At 40.5% G+C, this 25,205-nt stretch overlaps 1 protein-coding gene across 3 annotated transcripts in view; it reads left to right on the forward strand.

Annotated features, from left to right (window-relative positions):
* The first annotated feature begins 1,873 nt into the window (after positions 1 to 1,873).
* Positions 1,874 to 25,205, forward strand: part of LOC135100579 (endoplasmic reticulum aminopeptidase 1-like) — a 60,891-nt gene continuing 37,559 nt past the window's right edge. Inside the window, exons 1-2 of one of the 3 annotated variants that reach the window (XM_064003601.1) lie at positions 1,874 to 2,011; positions 2,924 to 3,080. In XM_064003601.1, the coding sequence (XP_063859671.1) occupies positions 2,960 to 3,080 (121 nt within the window). In that variant the 5' untranslated portion in view covers positions 1,874 to 2,011; positions 2,924 to 2,959. Of the gene's footprint in view, positions 2,012 to 2,699; positions 2,781 to 2,923; positions 3,081 to 20,988; positions 21,119 to 25,205 lie in introns of those variants that run through there. The other 2 variants (XM_064003599.1, XM_064003602.1) reach the window with 2 other exon arrangements.

The raw sequence follows: 25,205 nt of genomic DNA on the forward strand, positions 1-25,205 counted from the left end.
ATGTAAGGGCAGGGCGGTATCTTGTTGAGCTGATGTTATGTTTACAAATACCATGAATGCAGAATACTTGTATATATTTACTTTCTTGTTTTCTGTGTCAGAGAACAGCGCTTTCCTTCAGATATCTACGAGAGGAGACACCGAGAGCTTACTACTTTGTATACACGAGTCCACATCTCAAGGTTAGGAAACGGCAGGTCTGGCAAATGCTACGCGTAATGAGCCGTCAGAGGACTGGAGCGCCTTACAGTTAGTACATGACAATCTGGAGCGAAAGTACGAGTAACAAAATCACCTTAGCTGGGATCATTTTTGCATGACTTCGTCGCTGCACAAACTGGTGACCTACGGAGATACTAAAGGGAAAAAGACAAGAAATGTTCCAATAGCAAGTGTAGCTAAAAAAATGCCATATAGCTCCAGAATCATGATTATACAGTGCGTCATCTACAGAGTGTACGGAATTCTCTCTCTCTCTCTCTCTCTCTCTCTCTCTCTCTCTCTCTCTCTCTCTCTCTCTCTCTCTCTCTCTCTCTCTCTCAATGCTCAAGCAACCGTATCTTATTTGACGAGCTTGGCGCTGTTCACTCTTCATTGCCTTCTCCACCTCGAGGCATCATACTCATTCATACCAAACTAAACTGGCCAGACGCACCTTCAAAAGAACGCCTGCGGCGGTAGGAGCGTCATGTGGTGCCAATCTCACGGCAATGAAGTGAAGGGAAGCGTCCAACAACTTCCCTCTTCCTTGATGGATGGAAGATAACACAAACCAAACTTCCTCGGTAAAACTCATTGCCTTTTTGCCTAACTTTCATGCCTTCCGGGGGCGCCAAACAGAGGAGAGGCGCACGAAACTCTGTAAGTGTTTGTGGAATGCCCAAAAAACCTTCTGATCTGATCGCCCTTCCCTGGAGTGCTGGTGCTAAAATAAAATTCCTTGTGGCTTTCATCTTTAACGAAAACTATTGGTGGGATCTGAATGCTGGGCGGAATGAAGCAGTCTGTAAGGTAAAGATTTCCTCCCGTTCCTTTCATTTCCTGAGAGGGGAACCTTTGCTGGAGTGCGAGCGTATCACTTAGACGTGACGTGAGCTTATATACACTGCGCTACTGAGGTGCGGTGTTAGTGAAGTTGAGGCCTGAGCGCTACCAAGGCCTTATGGGAGTGTAACTTAGTGCCCTCAGACCGTAACTCGCAAAAATTATTGGTGGAAACTCTGGTGGATTTATTGTGTAGCCAAGTTAGTGGGAAAGTTAGAACAAAGATGAATGTGGACTGTACGTAAGTTTGCTTAAGACGTTGTTTTACTGAGGAAATTCAACTATTCTTTACTTATCCAACGTGATTGACCCATTTATCAAGGAGTTCCAGATTATCCTTACTACGAAATGTGCACATCTAAGCGAATAACCGACGACATATCTATAAAAGTGGCTGGAAGTCTGTGTGTGTGTGTGTGTGTGTGTGTGTGTGTGTGTGTGTGTGTGTGTGTGTGTGTGTGTGTTACTAATCTATCCACGGACAAAGCGACATGAGGCGGTGGCGACAGGAAGCTGAGCGTTAGTAATATCAGAGGGATTTTCCTCGGTAGTGTGCGTGGAATGCCTGAGGGAAGGGAGTGAGTGTTGCGCAGGGTTGTGGTGATGACTTTGTTGTTCAGCCTTTCTTTCACTGAGATTTTCAAGGTTGTGGTTTCTTAATACATGTGGCTCATCGTTGATGCTATAATGTGAATGTGCGCTCGTCCTCCTCTTCCACGTCCTCCTCCTCCTCCTTCTTCTCTTCGTTTTCTTTCTCTTGTTCTCCTCCTCTTCCTCCCTCTCTTTTTCTTCTCCTTCTTCTCCTTCTCCTCCTCCTTCGTCTTTTTTTCTTCTTCTTCTTTTTCTTATTATTATTATTATTATTATTATCATTATCATTATTATTTGCGGATCCTAAATAAGTGAGCGTCATAATCATCACCATCATCCTTCAGTAAAATATGTCTACGTGGAACATGACAGTGTGGTATGTATAATTATTCTGACATAGTTTTCATTAATTGAGTAATCTTAAACTTTTTATAACTGTCGTACTTGTTTTTATCTGTCTCTTAGATATGTACAGGTGTGGGTGCTGTGTGAGTGGCTGTGGTGGTGGTGGTGGTGGTAATGGTGGCAGTGGTGGTGGTGGTGGTGGTGGTGGTGGTGGTGGTAGTTTCGAATAGAGAATGTACATTTAATTATTTCGGGACGACAAGTCTCTCTCTCTCTCTCTCTCTCTCTCTCTCTCTCTCTCTCTCTCTCTCTCTCTCTCTCTCTCTCTCTCTCTCTCTCTCTCTCTCTCTCTCACCTAAATAAATCCAACTACCAGATAATAATTTCCGGTAGAGAGAGAGAGAGAGAGAGAGAGAGAGAGAGAGAGAGAGAGAGAGAGAGAGAGAGAGGGAGATTACTCAAATACCTGTTAACCTACTTAAACTATAAAAGTAAACACGAAAGAAAAAAATACAGTGAAAACCTGCCCACAAACCTATTTCACTCACCAATTTTCAACATAACAAAATAGATGAGTCTCGGATACGGAGCGGGTTATTTTCTGTCACTTCTGCTTGAGGTAAAAAAGAAAACGAGGTATCCACGACAGCATTACGTTTTTATTCCGGATTGGCGCGAGCAGCACAGGTGTGTGTGTGTTTTAGTATGGTGGAGGCGTTACGGGCGAGGCGAGGATGTTACTAGGTACGACTATCACCCCTTCTGACCCTCCTGCCGGGCACTCATCTCCCCCTGGCCCCGTAAGCACTCGACACAAGTGTTCCCTCGGCCAGTGAGATGCCATGTGCAGGTCTAGCCTTTCTATGTGAACTTAAATATACATGGCTAAATTAATATATACGAGTAATACGCGCGGTGTTTTAATTATACATTCTTTACGCAGGACGAGCAAGGCAAGGAGGACAGGCAGGGGGTGTGGATGGTGGTGAAGGTGAGAGGAGCAACAACTGGTGACCCGCGGCAGATGGTGAAGCTCTGGTTAGTGAGAGTGATGCAAGTCAGTTCTCAGTGGCGTGCAGTTCACCAAACATCTCTTCAAGGTAATAATCCGCATGCTTACTTTGACGAACAGGCAGATTGACAGCAGACGACAGACGAACTGGCAGACAAAATGAAGAAGGTCAGACAGACACAGAAACAGACAACTGGATAGACAGACAGATCTACTGACAGACATATAGGCATAAGCAAAGAGACAGGCTGACTGAAAGACAGATAAACAGACAGACAGGCAGGTAGACTTGGGCAGATTCTTTGATCTCAAGACAAACTACATACTGTTAATTTATTTGCTAAACTGTATGAAATTCTAAAAAGCTTACGAGTGCATAAACAAACAGCCATACAGACAGATAGCCAGATAGATTGATAGATAGATACATAGGTAAAAGATAAGATAAACAAATAGATAAAACATAGATAAATACATAAATACAAACACAAATAAATAATTAACATACAGATACACAGATAAACAGTGGAGAAAGACCCAACTCGTACTCTGTTTAGCTCCTTGCCATAAACGAATAAGTAATCTCATGGAAAAAAATAATAATAATAATGCCACGCGGGACTTGCTTCACTAGGTACGAGGATATAAGCGTTTTCCTAGTGTGAAGGTCACCTGTGGCTTGAGGTGACACCGTAATAACACAGAGCAGGGAAACTAAGAAATATTTTAATCTCTATTCATTCGCTTCTTATATTCATCGCGTTAGCCTCGAGTCACAGTTATCAGGTTTAGTGCAGAGCCAGTAGGAAAGATTAATTAAATGAAAATTAAATAAGTTAATGGAGGGGGATGATAGGTGGATGTGGGTATGCTTTGTTTTATACAGGGACTGCCACGTGTAGGCCAAATGACTTCTTGTAGCTTCTCTTATGTTCGTAAAAACTGGTAAACCCATCCATAGTTGTCTTTTTATTATTATTAATTTTATTATTGTAGTAGTTGTTCTTCTTGTTATTATTATTGTTGTTGTTATTATTATTATTATTATTATTATTATTATTATTATTATTATTATTATTATTATTATTATTATTATTATTACCTTCATCACTATAATATTTTACTATTATTTTTAGTAACACTTGTTCGAGAGAGAGAGAGAGAGAGAGAGAGAGAGAGAGAGAGAGAGAGAGAGAGAGAGAGAGAGAGAGAGAGAGAGAGGGGGGGGGAAAGGAGAATGAAAGATAAATGTCCATGCATTGATACACATCACTTCTTTTTTAGGACAAGATCTGAATTGCTCTCTCTCTCTCTCTCTCTCTCTCTCTCTCTCTCTCTCTCTCTCTCTCTCTCTCTCTCTCTCTCTCTCTCTCTCTCTCTCTTGAACAAGTGTTACTAAAAATATTAGTAAAATATTATAGTGATGAAGGTAATAATAATAATAATAATAATAATAATAATATTAATAATAATAATAATAACAATAATGATAATACTATAGCTTATCTTATTTGTACATATTTCTCCCTTCAAATTATACTATCACGTACATTTTTTTTTATCTTTACCTCACCACATGCTATTGGTTTTCCACTGAGCCTCATCTCTACCCGTGTGCAAAACGAGGGATATATTTCCACACAGATTTTGCAAGTCTCTAAACTCAGCTTTGGTTTCCCACACACTGCTTTCATGTTGTGTTGCTTATTCAGGTCTATGGAAACATATTCGGTTGGGTATTTCTGCAAAGTATTACATATGCACGTTCGTTTTGTGTTTGGAGTTTTTTTTTTCTTTGAGATTTTTGTGCTGCTGTGGGTTTATATTCGATGGTGATGGTGATGACGGAGATGATGGTGTAGAATGTAAATGTAAAAATTAAGAGGGGAAAACAAGTAAGACATAATCGTTGTGAGTTTTTGTGCTGTTGTGAACTCACTGCATGATGATAGTGGATTGATGACGGTGATGATGCGATGATGATGATGATGGTGACGGTGATGTAAAGTAGATGTGGAATCCAAGCACAGAAAAAAAAAAAAAAGAGAATCATCACACGCTCCCTTGGTATTACCCAAAACTTCGTGTGATTTACTTTTAAAACCTCTACTATAAACGTCATATAAACAGCCACTTGTTTGGACATGAAATAACCGGCATGTGGTGGTGTGGGTCGCTGCTCCCACACTGCAGCAGCCGCTCTCTTGGGACTGGGCTGAGGAAGAGGTGCCTTTAGGAGGGTCGTGGATACAAGTTGTTTAGCAGAAATAGTGCCAGATAACAGGAAGGAATAGTGGTTTTAAGATGGACTTTATACGCGCCGAGTGCTTGCGAGGAGAGAATGTACCACGCATGTTTCACTTCTGCACATTTTGACAACTTTCCTTGATCCCCTTTCGCAGTTTGGTCGTGGTTATTGATTCTTTTAACAATATTTTGCTTTACTCTTTCCTGTGGTCTATTGAAATTCATATGTGGGGTGTTGTCTAGATCCTATTTCTCAGTTTCGTTGAGGATGCTAATCTTTTTTTTTTCATTATTATTATTATTATTATTCTGGACTCCTTGCCTTGATCTCTCCTCGCAGTTTTGTCGTGGACACCGACTCTCCGTGGCGATGTGATGATTTTATTCTTTCGTGTGATTCATAGTTGACTCAGCCCTGGGGAGTGATGCAAACCCTTCTTTGCTTGTTGTCTTTCTCAGTTTCGTTGAGTACGCTAATCCTGGTTACTTCGATCCCTTTTCGTAGTTTTGTCATGGATATTGATTTATTTTATTATTATTTTTTTATTATTTTTTTTTTTTTTTAAACAATATGACGCGTTACTCTTTCGCGTGAATTATTGTGACTCGGACTTGCGGCGTTTTGTTGATCATTCGTTTGTCATCTGTCCCAGTTTCGTTGAGGACACTGATTCTTCCTGGCAAGCTTCACTCTTTACTCTGGCTAAGGTTTCGGCCGGTAACCAGTTTCTACGTTACTTGATCGTCGTGAACACTGATTATTCATAAAAGTGTGAAGTTTTGTGTTTTAACTCTGACGTAGAGTTCTAGACGCAATTTAAGTCCTACTTCGCTTAATCCTTGTCTCTCTCTCTCTCTCTCTCTCTCTCTCTCTCTCTCTCTCTCTCTCTCTCTCTCTCTCTCTCTCTCTCTCTCTCTCTCTCTCTCTCTCTCATTCCCATCATTGACACTGATTCTTCATAGCAATGGGAAGCTTCTATTGATAACACGAAATATCAATTCTCTTCACAGCTTACAATCTCTTCTGTCTTATCAGACTTCCCTCTCATGCTCTTATGCTCGCTCTTTGCATACACTTTATCTCTCCGTACACCCTCATCCTTAGCACTTGGCCAACGATTCCTGCTCTTCTAGTTCATGTCTGCAAACTTTGGTCTCATTCACATCTTCTCACTAATTTTTGCTTCCCTCAGTTGCTCTCCATACCAGCAGTTCATACAAGCAGGAATGGACTGTGCCTCTCACATACTTTCTTTGTAACTTAACTCTTTGCTCTACTTAACTAAAACAACAGGATACTTCCTTGCAACTGTGCACGCTATCTTGCATCTGCCGTCTTCCACAGCATCTCTCTCTCTCTCTCTCTCTCTCTCTCTCTCTCTCTCTCTCTCTCTCTCTCTCTCTCTCTCTCTCTCTCTCTCTCTCTCTCTCTCTCTCTCTCTCTCTCTCTCTCTCTCTCTCTCCACTTTTTAGTTGTATTATGTTTTTATATGATATTGGCAAAATTGTGGTCAAAGAAATATGTATGTATATATGTATATATTTATTTATTTATTTATTTTTTTTTTTTTTATATAGGAGGGACACTGGCCAACTGTACAATACCAAGTTTGCTCTGCCCCAGTCAGAAATTTTAGAAAGATCAGAAGGCATGCGTTCTGTGGATACCCTGCGTGAAATGTTTACTTCCTGAAGGGTTGGACGTCTGTGAAAAGACATGGAAAAGTGCAGGGTGGTATCATCAACGAAGGAGTGGATAGGACAAGAAGTTTGGTTTAGAACGTCATTGATGAATAATAATAAGAGAGTGGGTGACAGGACAGAACCCTGAGGAACACCACTGTTAATAGATTTAGGAGAAGAAGAGTGACCGTCTACTACATCAGCAATAGAACGGTCAGAAAGGAAACTTGAGATGAAGTTACAGAGAGAAAGATAGAAGCCGTAGGAGGGTAGTTTGGAAATCAAAACTTTGTGCCAGACTCTATCAAAAGCTTTTGACATATTCAAGGCAACAGCAAAAGTTTCACTAAAATCTCTAAAAGAGGATGACCAAGACTCAGTAAAGAAATCCAGATCACCAGTAGAGCGGCCTTGACGGAAGCCATACTGGCGATCAGATAGAAGGTTGTGAAGGGATAGATGTTTAAGAATTTTCCTGTTGAGGATAGATTCAAAAACTTTAGATAGGCAGGAAATTAAAGCAATAGAACGGTAGTTTGAGGTATTAGAACGGTCACCCCTTTTAGGAGCAGGCTGAATGTAGGCAAACTTCCAGCAAGAAGGAAAGGTAGATGTTGACAGATAGAGCTGAAAGAGTTTGACAAGGCAAGGTGCAAGCACGGAGGCACAGTTTTGGAGAACATTAGGAGGAACCTCATCAAGGCCATAAGCCTTCCGAGGGTTTAGGTCAGCGAGGCCATGGAAAACATCATTGGAAGGAATTTTAATAGGTAACATGAAGTAGTCTGAGGGTGGAGGAGAGGAAGGAACAAGCCCAGAATCGTCCAAGGTAGATTTTTTAGCAAAGGTTTGAGCGAAGAGTTCAGCTTTAGAGATAGATGTGATAGCAGTGGTGCCATCTGGTTGAAATAAAGGACGGAAAGAAGAAGCAAAGTTATTGGAGATATTTTTGGCTAGATGCCAGAAGTCACAAGGGGAGTTAGATCTTGAAAGATTTTGACACTTTCTGTTAATGAAGGAGTTTTTGGCTAGTTAGAGAACAGACTTGGCATGGTTCCGGGCAGAAATATAAAGTGCATAAGATTCTGGTGATGGAAGGCTTAAGTACCTCTTGTGGGCCACCTCTCTACCATGTATAGCACGAGAACAACCTGTGTTAAACCAAGGTTTGGAAGGTTTAGGTCGAGAAAAAGAGTGAGGAATGTACGCCTCCATGCCAGACACTATCACCTCTGTTATGCCCTCAGCACACAAAGACGGGTCTCTGACACGGAAACAGTAGTCATTCCAAGGAAAATCAGCAAAATACCTCCTCAGGTCACTCCAACTAGCAGAGGCAAAACACCAGAGGCACCTTCGCTTAGGGGTATCCTGAGGAGGGATTGGAACGATAGGACAAGATACAGATATGAGATTGTGATCAGAGGAGCCTAACGGAAAAGAGAGGGTGACAGCATCAGTAGAAGGATTAGAGGTCAGGAAAAGGTCAAGAATGTTGGGCGTATCTCCAAGACTGTCAGGAATACGAGTAGGATGTTGCACCAATTGCTCTAGGTTGTGGAGGATAACAAAGTTGAAGGCTAGTTCACCAGGATGGTCAGTGAAGGGAGAGGATAGCCAAAGCTGGTGGTGAACATTGAGGTCTCCAAGAATAGAGATCTCTGCAAAAGGGAAGAGAGTCAGAAAGTGTTCCACTTTGGAAGTTAAGTAGTTAAAGAATTATTTATAGTCAGAGGAGTTAGGTGAGAGGTATACAGCACAGATAAATTTAGTTTTGAGAGTGACTCTGTAGTCGTAGCCAGATGGTGGAAAATTCGGAAGATTCAAGAGCGTGGGCACGAGAGCAGGTTAAGTCGCTGCGTACATAAACGCAGCATCCAGCTTTGGATCGAAAATGAGGATAGGGAAAGTAGAAAGGGAACAGAAAAGGGGCTACTGTCAGTTGCCTCAGACATCTGAGTTTCAGTGAGGAAAAGAAGATTAGGTTTAGAAGAGGAGAAGTGGTGTTCTACAGATTGAAAATTAGATCTTAGACCGCGAATGTTGCAGAAGTTAATGAAGAAAAAGTTGAGGGGGTGTCAAGACACTTAGGGTCATCGTCAGAAGGGCAGTCCGACCTGGGACATTTGTGGTCCCCTCCCCAGATGGGAACTCCGAGGCTGGTGTAGGAGTCGCCATGATAATTTTGAAATTTTGAGTGAAGGGTGTGTGCGTTATTAGGTGCCTGTAGTTTTGTGTGGAGGAAAAGAGTTGTCTTTAGGGGGCAGGCTGTGACTGCCTCCTTAAATTGTGAGACACAAAGGGAAACGTTCAGTGAGGTCACAGCTGGGTTTAATGATAAGTTCACAGCATCCCTGATCCAGTGCTTTAGACCTCACTGGGAGTAATTATCGTTTCGGCAGGTGCCTACTGCCTCCTCCTATGTATGTATTTATGTATGTATATATGTATGCATCACGTATATATGTATGTATGTATGTGTGGATGCAAATATTTATGTATATGTGCCACATATGCTCTACCTGAGGCGATCTGTTGTCCTCCGCTGTGCTTCACACACTTGCGAGAAACACGCCAAGGGCCACTTCACTTTCATGGTTGCGTGTGTTTCCTCACCTCCACGGAGGGACTTCACTCCACTTGCCATCTCAACCTTGCGCTGTTTTTTTCCGGGTTTGTGTAAAGTGTCCCTGTAGATGTAATCCTGGAAAGTAGTTTAGTGTGATATTATAGGAAAGTAGCGCATTTGTTTTGAATATCTCGATTGATAATTTATGATAATCTTGAAGTAAGATGACACGTAGTAAAATATTTGAACTGCTCAGGTGTGCGCAGACAGTCCCGGTGGATGTAGTGCTCGCTCGTAGTTTACGTGGCATGATATTAAAGGAAAGTTGGGCAGCTGTTCTGAATCTCTCGAGTGCTATAGTATGTAACCCTAAAGTAACACCACACATACTGACATATTTGAACTGCCTAAACTGTCCCGGTAGTTGTCATGTTGGTTAGTACTTTAGTATGATAGTAAAGGAAAGTAGATTTTGAATTCTTCGAGTAATAATGATAATATGACATCTGTATCGTATATTTCAAAGTCATATGACGAGTACTGAAATATTTATACTTCTCGATCAATCATTTTGCTGTCAGTGGTAGATATTTTTTCATAATTTTATTCTAAACTTGAATTAAAGCACTATGTTAAATTCGAAGATAAGCCATAGCAGGCAGAGTTTCGTTAGTGGAAATACGGTGGAGTTCTTCGTAATTATGTTCTAAACTTTCATTAAACCATTATCTTAAATTCGATGATAAGCCATTGTAAACAAAGTGTAAATGGTGAAAATGCGGTGGTGTCTTTCGTGATGATATTCAAAACTTACATTAAAGCACTGTGTTGAATTCGAAGATAAGCCGTAGGAGAAAATATAAGTGATACAGATGCACATTCAACTCTTCGCCGTTTGCTTGCGACCTTGAATATAACCCTCAATTCAGCCGGTGTACTAAATAACGCTTTACCGTGACAGTAAAGACCTGTGTGTCGCTCGGCCTGATGGGAGGAGGAGGTGAAGGCTCGCTGTGATTGGCAGGGAAAAGGGTGAGGGAGAAAATGCAATTACCAATCCCATCAGTAGAATTAATTAAGAAGTGGTGGGACTCCTTCCAGACGAGCAGAGGACGCATAAAGAAAGCTGCTGTTCTTATCTTTGACTGACGGACGGACGGGACTCACTTTTGTCTCTTTCTGCATCGCCACGTAATTTTCCTCCGATTTGCTGACATTTGATGTGCATACTGTTGGCTCGTATTCAGAAACGTTTTGCTCTCTCACCACGACTGTTTTCAAGGGCCATGAGGATGACTTGCAGGATTCTCACGATTGTTTCGCGTTCTGATAATAAAGGGATCTCATTAATTTGTCATTAGAACCATAAAACCCTTTTGGAAGTAGTGAAGGTGCGGCGATGAAGTGTTTCAAAATATGGTACATTGGAAGTAGCATAATGGTCATTTGTTCTATATTCCATAGTTATTTATATTTAAGAGTTCGAACTTATAATATTACAATCACCATTCAGACTATATTTGAAAGCTATACTTAACTGATCGTAATTATAATATATGCGTATAAATTTTCATAATTCTTGCTAAGTTCGTGCCAGGTTGAATATATCATTTGAACCAAGGCGACCCGTATTGTAAAGAAAGGGATTATTTGACTTAAAACATGGAAGCTTGTGGAATGAAATGCATCAGGAGTATTGATTTTCATAATTTCCAACTGTATTGCTATTTATATCGCTATTTGGTGCTGCTGCTGCTACAACAACAACAACAACAACAACAACAACAACAACAACAACAACAACAACAACAACAACAACAACAACAACAACAACAACAACAACAACAACAACAACAACTACTACTACTACTACTACTACTACTACTACTACTACTACTACTACTACTACTACTACTACTACTACTACTACTACTACTACCACAACCAAATTAATATCAGTAACACCATCTCTAAATGAAGCCCAGGTGTGCAGCATGCCTTCACCACACACTTGTTGACGCCGGTGTTAATAGCGCGGCTCCTCATCACTCGTCACTCGTCACATTTCACGGAAGAAATTCACACGTGATTCATCCTGTCGGCATTCCCTCTCCCTCCCTGTCCCGCCCCTGCAGCACTTGCATCATCTCTCCACTTAAAAACCTTCTATCCCACTCTCTCTCTCTCTCTCTCTCTCTCTCTCTCTCTCTCTCTCTCTCTCTCTCTCTCTCTCTCTCTCTCTCTCTCTCTCTCTCTCTCTCTCTCTCTCTCTCTCTCTATCTATCTATCTATCTATCTATCTATCTATTTTCACTATTTTCAAAGGCCACAGAGATCATTAGCCATGTTCACAAGAGTATTTTTCCTATTAATAATGTAGACATCATGTTAATATGTCACTAGAACTGTAAAAACATCCTCAAAGGCTCATATAACTTCATCTAGAGCCCTTTGAATGCAGTGAGGGAAAGCGACGCAAAAATGTTTCAGAATATATGTTCCTCTAAACCACACACATAAATACAACACCCTTTCACAATAAAGACATGCAGTCCCCGCCACCTCCAGCTCAAGGTTTTTTCTCATCCCACTTCATGATCAGCGTCAGAAGTGATTGAGTGCTGTGCCTGAATGGGAGAACGTAGGTACATACATCACGACTCTCGGGATGTTCATAAAAGTGAGCATTTGACATTAGCGGGGGGCTTGAGTATGTGTGTGGCAGGTGTTAGAGAGAGAGAGAGAGAGAGAGAGAGAGAGAGAGAGAGAGAGAGAGAGAGAGAGAGAGAGAGAGAGAGAGTTTGCTGTACTTCTCGTTAATCATTACTTTTTAGCCAGTCAATCAAAGCAAAATTCAGACAGCACCAAACTGCATTACTTTGACTCCCAAAAAAGCAATATATCATTCCAACTTCAACACGGAGAGAGAATTATAGACGCGTCAAAATATGAACATCTGTTAGGCTGTTCCGTCGCAACTGTGAGGGTAGATGGTGTTAGATAGAGTTACAAGAGCTTAGAGGCAAGTTTCGTAACCACATACAAGTGATAAATTCATCAAAACCGCACGCTTTCGCATCCACAGAGAGCGAGCGGTATTAATGCATCCTAATTTTCGGTTTCACCTCAAGGTCGGGTTAGCTCATACTTAAACACTGCCGTCACACATTAGGCACGTGACAACTCTTGCCTTTCTTGTCATCTAAAAATGGATATGCCTTCAAAACAAAGCTTATTTATCTATTTCATACCAGGCAAGAGCTTATATCGTACAAAAAGCAAAATGTTCAACTCGCAAAACCGTTTATTTTGATACAATGGGCACTTGACACTTTCCATGGGTAGAAGTGAGTGTGCCGTGTTGTTCATCATCAGGGATTGGTTTACATAGCTGGTGTCGTGTTCCTAGTAGCGGTCTGCACTTACTGACCCAATATTGCGTCTGGTATTTACTCTGACGTGCGCCCTTCAAAGATGCTGCCTCGTCTCGGTGGCTTCAGCACAAGGTACCATCAGTTCCTAAGGGCAAAAATCTTCACACTTCAAAGGGGTCGTGTTTGTTTGTTTGTTTGTTTGTTTGTTTTGCCTTGTGTTCTTTGATGCTTTAAGTTTTCAAGGGCTGTTTTCCTTCGCTGCAGAGATGATCAGTCTGGTTCTTTTTGGGTGTTTTCTTTCCAGTGGAAGTGCAAAATTATTGTTAAATTACCAACAGAATCATGAAAACACTCTTTAAAAATCTCTGTTCAGCTCACCTAACGCCTCTTTAAAAATTTGTTGAGATTAAAACGCCAGAAATTTTAAGAGTAGATTTCCTTGTTGCACCTCAAAGTCGGACAAGGGAGAGAAGACGTGCATTGTGGGGCAGCTACCCGAGCGATATGCAAAAACAGATCCCCAAAGAGGACATAAATGCATGAAGGTTTACTGACTGACTCACTGTTATGAGTGTGAGCACTTACTGGATGTGGCGGCCAGCTGAGGTACAGGAGTGCATGCCTTTGTTTCCGCACACTTGTATATTAGGCTTAAAGCAGTGCTGGGCATTGTGTATCTCTCTCTCTCTCTCTCTCTCTCTCTCTCTCTCTCTCTCTCTCTCTCTCTCTCTCTCTCTCTCTCTCTCTCTCTCTCTATCTCTATCTATCTATCTATCTATCTATCTATCTATCTCTCAACAAAGTGTTAAGTGTTTTATCTCACCTCATATTCTTGTCTTTACTTGAAACACTTGCATTCTATATATATATATATATATATATATATATATATATATATATATATATATATATATATATATATATATATATATATATATATATATATATATATATATATATATATATATATATATATATATAATTCTATCTTTTATTTTATTTATTTATTTGTTTATTTATTTATTTATTTTTTTAAGAAGTTGAAGTAACGTGGAAGTTGAAAAGTGGATTTCATCATGCTTCATAAACCAGCACCGTCACAATGCAGGGACAAGCAATAGTTGTCAGGCATATTACCCAATAATAAAGATTTTTTTTTTTTATCAGATTCACACACCTCATCAAATAACGTACTTTGATTTGAAGCTGTTAATGTCTTTGTTGAAAAGCGCTGGAGTTACGAAACAGATAATTCCATTCATTTATAAATTAACATCTGTAGCGACATATGTCATGACTGTTGCCATATTTCGAGACAGATTATTCCATTAACTGATAAATTTACGTCTGTAGCAACACACGTCATGACTGTTGCTGTGTGCAGATGTGTGTGTGTGTGTGTGTAGGGAGCGGGATGTATGTGTGTGAGTGGGTGCCACACATCAGAGCCACGTTCCTCAGCACCTATGCTTTTTTGAATAGTGGGGACAGCCGCTGCTAGTTGCATCATGACGCTGGGCAGGTGGATTGGTGGGCTGGTAGACGGGTGGTTGGATGGGTGGTTAGACTGGTAGATGAATAGTTGCGCAGCTGGGTGGATGGGTGGGTGGACCTAAAAAATGAGCGTGACGTTTATCAACACTTGTGCTTTTATTCATTAGTGAGACAAATTCAATATTTTATTCAGTAGTGAGATAAATGTTTGTGTTGTGCGTCCACTGGGTTGAGTACTTGCCTATACCAACGTACGCTGTGATTTGACTACTGCGGACTTGTGGACAGACTGAGACGAGCGACGATGTGGAAATATCTATTGTTAGGACTTGCCTTGACCATTCGTAGATATCAGCTCAATGACTGGATCCTTGTGTGTGTGTGTGTGTGTGTGTGTGTGTGTGTGTGTGTGTGTGTGTGTGCCAGGATAATGTCTGTGGAAATAACTAGAACACTTAAAACACCACACTATCCAGGAAGAGCAAACAGACGCACAGTCGCCTGCACACACACACACACACACACACACACACACACACACACACATTCGCTTCCTCTCTAACAAGCGCAGTAAAATTCCCAAAGAGGATAATGCTGTTGCTTTCATTTGTTTTTCTTTTATTTGATTATTATGACTTTTATTTGCCTTATTATTCGTCGCGTTTGCATTTTCTGGGACAATACTGAGAGAAAGAGAGAGAGAGAGAGAGAGAGAGAGAGAGAGAGAGAGAGAGAGAGAGAGAGAGAGAGAGAGAGAGAGAGGAGGAGGAGGAGGAAAGTAGAATTGAAGAAGTGTAACCAGAGATAGCACAGGTGAGATGGAAGCATGATAGTGGAAAAGACTGGTGGTGGTGGTGGTGGTGGACAGGTAGAGTAGTGGAATAAGAAACGGTGCCGGTTGCAATAATAATAACACTAAAACTTATTAGACTTAGATATGTGCAGACAAAAGTTGTTTAGAATACCTGAATGGAAAACTGAAGATGAACCATAGCAATTACTATTAGCAATCAAGATTATAAACACCGTATTAGATTTTTGCTTGTGTATTGTATTCTGTTGTATTTGCGTTCCAGTGAATTTCTCCCGGCATCGGATCTATCGCTGATTCACGCGTGTGTGTGTGTGTGTGTGTTGTTATAAACTCTTGGTCTTGTCCACTGAATCTATCAACTCAAGCAAAGTATTATTTTTGTTTCCGTGGAAATAAGAGCGATAAAATTGTGCCAGTGGTTAGCCAAATTGTGTGGCTGGAAAATTAAGCACGCGTATTTCTCCACTCGCAGGAGCACATGGCCAGCCACGAAAATTAAAATGGCATTAAAAATGATTGGGTCCATTTTCTCTCTCACGGAATGAGGTTGGGCTGTGTTGACTGGAGGGCAATAGAGGCCCTTAATTTAAATCAAAGTCTACCACCGAGTGATATTTTGTGGTTCAATGGTTGCCTTGCTGCCTCCTGGTTCTGACAGATGTTCCCGACGCGGCGTGATGGCAGTGCGAGGCATGGCTGATCAGAGCTTGTTCGAAATATAAAACTGCATTGACCAAGATTTCCTACCTTTCGGTACACTCTTGTGCAGTAGAATGGTGAGGTGGGATTGATTAGATCTATCTAAAAATGTACACTGCACATGTTACTTTCGTCTTACTCTAAGCTATTCCTGATACGTGTGTATTTTCTTTTGAAATGTGTGAGTAATGAGAGAGAAACGCCTTAGTGCAGCTATTTCTCTTTGCCGGGATGTCAGTCTGGTATATAAGTAAACACAATAATCACAGGCTTTGTTACAGTGATTGTTCAGTGTGAGCGTGTTGGTTCAATCCCCGTGTGCCACAGACATAACGCCTTGAGCTTTCTTTGGTTGCGTTTAAACTAGCTACTTTCATGCTACATGGACTGAATTTTTTTGTTCCTAAACACGGAAACTGATCAATTTTCCTCGTCACTTAGAGAGAGCATGGCTGACGGAAACAAGGAGGATAACAGTACAAGGAAGCGATGGAACACAGCGGCCTGGCAACCAGTGACTCGGCAGGGGAGGACAAGATCTCGACTTTGATCTCACGTCTCACCTTCACAAAACTTTCCAATCTCATTATACGAGTAGCAGGTTCTGAGTCTTTCGGCTAAAGTTAATGGGATTCAGAGATTTCATTATTAATCTCCCAAGTTGCCTTCTGCGTCTTCCTCTGACATCATATCATTCTCGCATTTGTCTTCTCCACAGGCGATGCCAGGGAAACAAGTGTGAGGGAAGAGACAGTAGTGAATACAAAATGAAAGACAAAATATATTATGATCAGTGATGTTTAGATGATATAATATTCTTGAATTTATCATAGAACTAAGTATTTCCATGCAGGGAAAGGCACTTCGTATGTCGTTTGGTTGTGTTGAAAGGGATTGTCTTCTAAACTGCTACCTCTTTATGTGAGAAAATGGTATGGAAAGAGAGAGAGAGAGAGAGAGAGAGAGAGAGAGAGAGAGAGAGAGAGAGAGAGAGAGAGAGAGAGAGAGAGAGAGAGAGAGAGAGAGAGAGATTTAGACGAGCGGTTAAAAAAAATGCTAATGAGCTATTGAATAAGTCTCTCTCTCTCTCTCTCTCTCTCTCTCTCTCTCTCTCTCTCTCTCTCTCTCTCTCTCCTCTCCTCTCTCTCTCTCTCTCTCTCGAGCGCACTGCAGCATCTCTTGTAATGGCCTCACAATTTATAGTCTGTAGCAGACGCCAATGCTTCCTCGATTACACGACACCAGCTGATAGCCTTTTCAATAACTTTTGCTGATGGCCTGAAAAAACTGAAGTATCTGATGAGAGGGGAGAAGGTGGTAGATACGGGCTTATAGGGGTGGTCTATAAAAAAAAAATGTCGCTTTATGTGAGTATACAGGTAGATATTGTTGTGAAAAGATCAGTAGTGTTTTGGTCTCTGTGAAAACTGCGTTGTTATGTGTACAGTAGTAAGATTATTATTCACCTTTCTTATCGGTCTCATTTGAAAGTCGTGGAAGTTTCGAAGAAAGTCCAGGAGGAGAAGAAATGAAGAGCAGCACGTTACAAGAGAAGCCACGGATAGATATGGAGGTGATAAGAATGTGAAGAGGAAGATCTAGTAAGGTGGAAAGACTGCATTAAAGAAGAGATGAAAGACAAAGGAAATAGCGAAAAAAATGGGAAGGACCACATTGAAGAAGACATAAGGAACAAAAAAAGAATGAGAGGAAGAATGGCACAAGATAGAAACATCTGGAAAAAGGCTCATTTAAAACAGGGACCCAGAATAAGGATTTAAACTGGAGAAGTAAGAAAAATTTTAATTTATTGTGAAAGAGAAGGGCGTGACGTAACTTAGTTAATACCAGTGACCGACCTGTAGGTTTAATGGTGCGGTAGGGACATTGACCACTTAACCACAGCGACAGGAACACAATGCTTCACTTTCATCTCACCCTGCCTTTAGGAATTCCTCTTAAATAGTCTGCACCAAGAAGTCTTCCCCTGTACACCTCCCGCCCTTTGCTCACCAGAGTGGAAAACTGTGTCGCGATAAAAAGAGGAGAAAAGAAAACGAAAACTTTGTATCAGGTCAGCTCGCCAGTTGTTAAGGAATCGAGTAAACTTGATGTCCGCTAAGAGATTAACGGAAGTAGGCGCTTAATGAAAAGAAACAGAAAGAAACAGACTTTGAGATACAAGCGACGGACAGTGGAAAGACAATAAAAGTACGAGCGACGAAATTAAATAAAATCGTAGAAAAAACCCTGTCCAAAGTAAAGCATATTTGTCAAAACCAAAGTTACAAAGAAGATCGAGATAATATACCAGTGAGGACTCTTGGTGCTTGAGAGGACAGGGAAAATAGTACGATGCAAGCACACGCTATGAAATATTCCATAAACAAGTCACATAAGAGGACACGCGCGAGGTAAAGTATGCTTGTCTTTGCCCAAGTTAAGAAGAATTGGGACAATTTACCGGCTTGACACTGCGAGGAGGAGTTTAGACGAGGAATCTCAGTAAAGTTGAGATCCTTTCTGGCTATCGTCCGAGAAGTTATGCGAATTTTACAACTAAGAGTTCAGTTGGCTGAGGAATAGCAGTCGTTCAGAAGAGGTCGTTTGCATAGCTTTTATTTTTTCCCTCTCTCTTTGAACAGATGAGAATTGACTAGCGCACGTATGAAGTATTGAGAAGAATGCGTATGGAGAAAGGTGGAAGGGGTCTAAAGAGGCAGCTGAAAGGCGAAAGCTATGCAGAAGGGGAGAGGCAAGCAGGGCAATAAAGTGGGACTCATGCGAATGAGGTATTGAGTGACTGGAAATTAGAGCGGCGAGCAGGTGAAAATGAGAACAGTGAGGAGGAAAGTTGTGGAGGCGTGGGTTTTGGTATACTTGGCCAAGACGGAGTGTCAGTGACTGCTCTCTCTCTCTCTCTCTCTCTCTCTCTCTCTCCTCTCTCTCTCTCTCTCTCTCTCTCTCTCTCTCTCTCTCTCTCTCTTCTATTGATCTGAAAACATTATCAAAAATGGATTAAGTAAAAAGTAACTATATTTTTAAACTCCAAAGATAGAGACAAATACAGGAAGGCAGATAGGTAAATGGCGTGATGAACAAACCAACTAATAGGTGCAAACAGTGGAAATTCCTCATCACCTCTCTGTGTATTTGCTCTTTATGTTTTGTTTAGCAATTCTGAAAACATGTGGCTAATCAACACCTAAAAAAAAAAAGTAGTAGAGTTCCTGGTGCATTCAGAAATCAAGCTTCTTACACCAAAAGGACCAGAACCTCTTTATAAGGGATTTAAAGAGCTATTGCTGTTTTCCCTGCTTCTTTTTAATCACATCATTCTATGTCATTATTATTTTTTTTTTTTTGTACAGAGACCTATAAGCATTAAAATTGAGAGACACTTGAAAATATATCCATTATAATTCAAGTACAAGCTATTTTTTTTTTTTTGTTAATTGTTGCATATCGCAGTGAGAGTTTAAATAATGTTCTTTACGTCAAGAGAAAAGATACATGCTTACTAACGGTAGAGAAAGGAGAGGATAAATCAGAAAAGCTGATGACGGGTTTAGTAGAGCAAAGTTTCTGAGGCAGAGACGCAGCATCATTGTGAATTGTTCCTTATCCCAGTCAAAGGATCTAATATTATTTGCCACGTGACGGAGAAGAACAATATGTTTACTAAGAGAATAAAAACTCTGGTGACGGGTTTAGCAGATTCCCAGAGTAAGCTTTTCGAGTCAGAGAAGTTACCGTGAAAAGACCTTATGTTATTCTCTGCGTCACTGAAAACAAAGATTTATATTTACCAACAGGAACGAGAGGAGAGAATTAAGTAAGAACACTAGTGACGGGTTTAGTAGATTCCAGTTACAAGCTTTCTGAGTCATAGAAGCAGCATTGATTGGTGGAAAATTGTCCTCGGCTGTGATGAACGCTATTGCTTCTTTCCTAGGGCCGCTCCTGCTGCCTACGTGTGTATGTATGTATGTACGCTCTGCCCACGAACTAAGAACAATGGCATCAAAGACCTGTGTGTTTGTATGTGTGGGGGGGTGGGAATGGATGCGATCTGATTCCATTCGAAGGTATTGGATCATATTCTGCGACAGCGATATGAATTCAGGTTCTCTGTACTCTTTCATCGGAACAAGTTGCGTTATATATTTTATTTCACGGAATACTGTTTCAGAGAGTATCAAATTGCCATAAATGTGCGTATATTGCTTCTCCCTTTTGCCGGAAATTCTCTTTCGTCGTAACGCAAGACAGTCTCTCTCTCTCTCTCTCTCTCTCTCTCTCTCTCTCTCTCTCTCTCTCTCTCTCTCTCTCTCTCTCTCTCTCTCTCTCTCTCTCTCTCTCTCTCTCTCTCTCTCTTAAATGAACAAACAACAAATAAAGAAATGTGAAAATGGTAAAACGAATCGAGACCATTTCCTCTCCATTTATTCGCCCAATGATCTGGAAAACAAAACACACACACACACACACACACACACACACACACACACACACACACACACACACACACACACACACACACACATTCACACGTAAGCAAATTAGCAAACAACTGTTCACTGACTATAAATTTAGATGATTACATTTAATTACAAGCAATCATAACTAGGAATGTTGTAGTTTAGAGAGCATTAGCAGTTATTAAAGGATCATATATAATCGGTAAGATAGACGGTATTTGAAAATTTCCTGATAAAATTTCATACACACACACACACACACACACACATACACACGAGGAGAGAGAGAGAGAGGAGAGAGAGAGAGAGAGAGAGAGAGAGAGAGAGAGAGAGAGAGAGAGAGAGAGGAGAGAGAGAGAGAGAGAGAGACGAGGTTTCAAAATACTTCTCTAAATTTGAATAATCGTTTTGGCTCTGTCTTTGGGGACTGGCACTTTCAATGAGCCTCTTTTCCTTGCCTTTTTGTAGCCTCCTTTACGAACACACACACACACACACACACACACACACACACACACACACACACACACACACACACACACAACACCTTTTCATTACCCATCACCACCCCAAACACTATTAACCACACATTTACCCTATTAACCTTCTGATTCTCTCTATTCTCCCCCACGCAGACATCTCCACATCCCATCCCTCCTTGCCTCAACATGCCAGATGATATGGCTCGCCTGGTGAGCTCTGAGGAGAATAAGGACCTGCCTCTCTCAAACTACAACACCCTGAGCAGCGACCCAGATCTTTCAAGTGAGTTACTAGCCATTAAGAAGCAGGCATCCGGCTGGCTAAGTTGGAGGTGTTAGCTAATGCACCCCGACCCGTGATCACTTGAGGTAATCGCCTGCTTGAAAGAGTTTGTAAAAAGAAAACGAGGAGGAAGAAAACGTAAGGGAGAATAGAAAGAGAAGATGTGAAGGTTATCTTCTGCATCTTTTCAGTGTGTAGATGAGAGAGAGAGAGAGAGAGAGAGAGAGAGAGAGAGAGAGAGAGAGAGAGAGAGAGAGAGAGAGAGAGAGAGAGAGGCCACGAAAACGTAATCTCGCTGGAAACTGAGATCGCTCGTGTCTTGTAAAATATTCGTAAGACAAAACTAAGAAAAATAGTAGATGCTTTAAAAAAAGTAGTAAAAAAAATTTCGTAACCTTATTTTGAAATTTTTAATCAATATAAGAAAATAATTTCAGTCATTCTTGTTTATTTTTCAGTTTATTTATTTATAAAATTATTTATCTATTAATTTATTTTTTTTTTATAGACGGATTTATTTGATTTTGTTTCATTTATGTATTTATTTATCTCTTATTCATTTTTTTTTCCTTGATTTATTTTTTTCTGTTCTTTTCATGTTTTTCTTAGACGCTATTTACACCGGAGGATTAATGGGAAAAAATCAAATATGAAGCGCAAAAGCCCCGTATCTGTATTCTGTGTCCCCCCCTCCCTCCCCCGCAGGGCAAGCGATCAGCAGGCAGCGTCGGGTCTAAGCAATTTTGAACGCTCACTAAACACACTTCCTCCGGACATCCGTTCCTTCTGAGAAATATTCTGCGTAGCTACTCAAGGTTCCTTCCCTCTTACGTCTTTCCTTTTACTGTCCTCTCTCTCTCTCTCTCTCTCTCTCTCTCTCTCTCTCTCTCTCTCTCTCTCTCTTGACATAATCTTAATTGTGAAACTAATTTATTGCTTTTTTTTATTGTTTCATTACATTATTATTTTTTACCATTTTCAATAATTTCGTATTTGGAAGATACTTTTAATTAACCATAATAATAATAATAATAATAATAATAATAATAATAATAATAATAATAATAATAATAATAATAGTAATAATCATCTTTCTCTCTCTCTCTCTCTCTCTCTCTCTCTCTCTCTCTCTCTCTCTCTCTCTCTCTCTCTCTCTCTCTCTCTCTCTCTCTCTCTCTCTCTCTCTCTCTCTGTAAACTAGAACCAACCTGTAATTTTCCCTTTGACTCACACGTCATGGTGTAGAAACATATAAGGAACACAAGTGAACATACAGCATAAAAGCTCCACATACCTCCCTTACTAAATATGAAGTCGGTCACCCAGGGAGAAATGTTTTGACTCGGGTTGCGCGGCGCGTGATGAAACGGCTCCACGCGTCAGTCTCCCGGAACGCCACCTGTGAAAGGAAATATCTTTGGGACACTTTATTGTTGTGGACTGATGGAGATGGTGGTGATGATGGTGGTGGTGGTGGTGGTAGTGGTGATGGCACTGCTGTTGCTGTTCATCTTGTTCAGTTCTGTGTGGGAAAGGTGGGGAAGTACTGAATCTGTAGACGCATCAGACGTGGCAATAAATAGATGGATAAAATTGATTAATAGATAGGGCAGATACATAAAAATGATAAATAGAATAAAATGAAACGAAATGTAAGAAAATGTATAAAGTAAAAATAAAAAAAAAACACTAAAAAATAACATTAAAAAAACGAAAAAAAAAATCACTGGAAGTCTCACATATCCATACTGTTGAATGAGATTGTGGGCACATGCAGGTGGTGTTTGACTGAAGGGCTCTGGCGTAACCTGTAATGGCCAATAGTCTCCAGCGTACAAAAACTGTTAATGCTAATAATGACAGTAACGTATGATGCTGAAAAGATGCAAGCTGGCGATACTGTGGTGATATTATTCAATGAAAGGCTAGGCACCAAATGTATAACTGACGATAGGGGCTGCACTCTCAATCTCCTCTGTGTTGTGGTGATGGCCAGCCTGTTCAACTGGTGGTGTGATCAAGAAGAAATGCAAGCGTGAAAATTATAAATTGGTCTTCTCTTACCAACCCAGATTATGTCGCTGTCTGCTCTAATCTCTAGTAGTAACGATGACCACGGTGTCATTTTTACGATGTCCCTGCGGATACTAAATCACTTCCGTAAATTTATTTCTTTAGAAGTACTATAGAAACTATTCCTCCTGCGTGTAGATAGGAAAAAAAAAAATTCTAATGTAGTCAAAATGAGGGAGGAAACTTCTCATTTTTTTTTCCGCATAAGACAAGTAAGTATATATTTAATTACAGTAATATAACACACACACACACACACACACACACACACACACACACACACACACACACACACAACCGCTTGGTTATGGTACTGGAAAAGTAATAGAAAAAAAAAGAAAACCTGGATATGCGTTTGCAAACTGTTTGAACTGTAACTCTGACGAAAAACTCTTTAAACAGACCACACATTCACACAGCTGTTGGTTACGTAATCAAGGTTGATACAGGTGCTCCAGTCATGAGCAGACTGATAACTTTATAATATTCCATGAGGTTTTTTTTTTCTGAAAATATTTCACAACGGTCAAACACATGACAGAAAAGCAACAACATTTAATCCAAGATAAATGTCATAGATCACAAAATAATTACCTTTTTATATGGAAACAATCTCATTTCGAGGGATGTACTGCAGTACGATATGACAGAGTTTCATTACCTTACACCATTTCCTTCACATTTCAGCAAGTATAATCTTTTCCACGGTATTTGAATCTGTGATAGATAACTACTGATTTTATGACCAAACTATTTTCATATTCATAAAATACCAATACATTTCCTTTTTTCTCTCAATCTCTTCATGAACAAGGGGCGCGTCTTATGCGAAGAAGCGTCTTATCCGCCAGGAAATACGGTAATTTAATATGAATAAGAAGCTTTGGCGAAGCAGAGGATCGTTTTCTTGGGGTAGGGAATGGCAGTGATATCGGAACGTACGGAAAAACTACTATTCCTACTACTACTACTACTACTACTACTACTACTACTATTACTAGTACCACTACTACTACTATACCATGGGCATGTTCATCACCGCATTAGTAGTAGTAGTAGTAGTAGTAGTAGTGGTAGTAGTAGTTGTAGTAGTAGTAATAGTAGTAGTAATAGTAATACTAGTAGTAGTAGTAGTAGTAGTAGTAGCAGTAGTAGTATACTGATGTAGAAAGTGACTGTGGTGAGGATGGTAGTGATAGTAAGAAGAGTAGCAGTCTTACTTTATATATTTTCATACTCGGATAACGTAAAACACATCACAAATTCAACACTTCAAAAAGCATGCTGACTTTTACCCCACATTCCCTTGCACTCATCATCTGTTGTTTCATTCATCGACCTCGTTAGTGGACATCAGGCAGTGTCACTCGCACAGTTTGTTGAGAGAGAAAGAGAGAGAGAGAGAGAGAGAGAGAGAGAGAGAGAGAGAGAGAGAGAGAGAGAGAGAGAGAGAGAGAGAGAGAGAGAGAGAGAGAGAGAGAGATCAGTTCCATGTCTTCATTTTCTGCAAATTATCTCCCTTATTAACTTGAAGGAACACTTACAGAAAGGTAATTTAAATATCACCATTTCTTCACTACCACACCTCGAGAACTTCACACAGCAGTCACCATCTAACGCTCTGCAGCTCACCGCCACCAGTCTTTCATCACACTCCTACGCTTCTTGAGTCCTCCGTTTGTATGTCGTCGGCAAGTCGGTCACAGACATGAACTGAAATGGGCTTCCTTATGAGAAATTAGATGTCAGGACCAAGTCAACTTAGTGATCGTGTGTATTTGGGGACAGAGAGACATACATATTACTATTATAAGCTCATATGTCGCCCCAGTAACTTAATTTCTTCTATTGCAGCTTTACATGTAATTACGTGAACTATACAGGCTTTACCTTCGAAGTTACATGAAGTAATCTGATGTTTCTGTGCATGCTTCGTACGAGAAAAGGGTAGAAATTAACAGGCAATTAATTTCTCGGGACAGCGTGGCAATGATAAAGCGTTGGTAGCAGGGGA

Source organism: Scylla paramamosain, chromosome 5, assembly GCF_035594125.1.
Source record: "Scylla paramamosain isolate STU-SP2022 chromosome 5, ASM3559412v1, whole genome shotgun sequence".
NCBI lineage: Eukaryota > Metazoa > Arthropoda > Malacostraca > Decapoda > Portunidae > Scylla > Scylla paramamosain.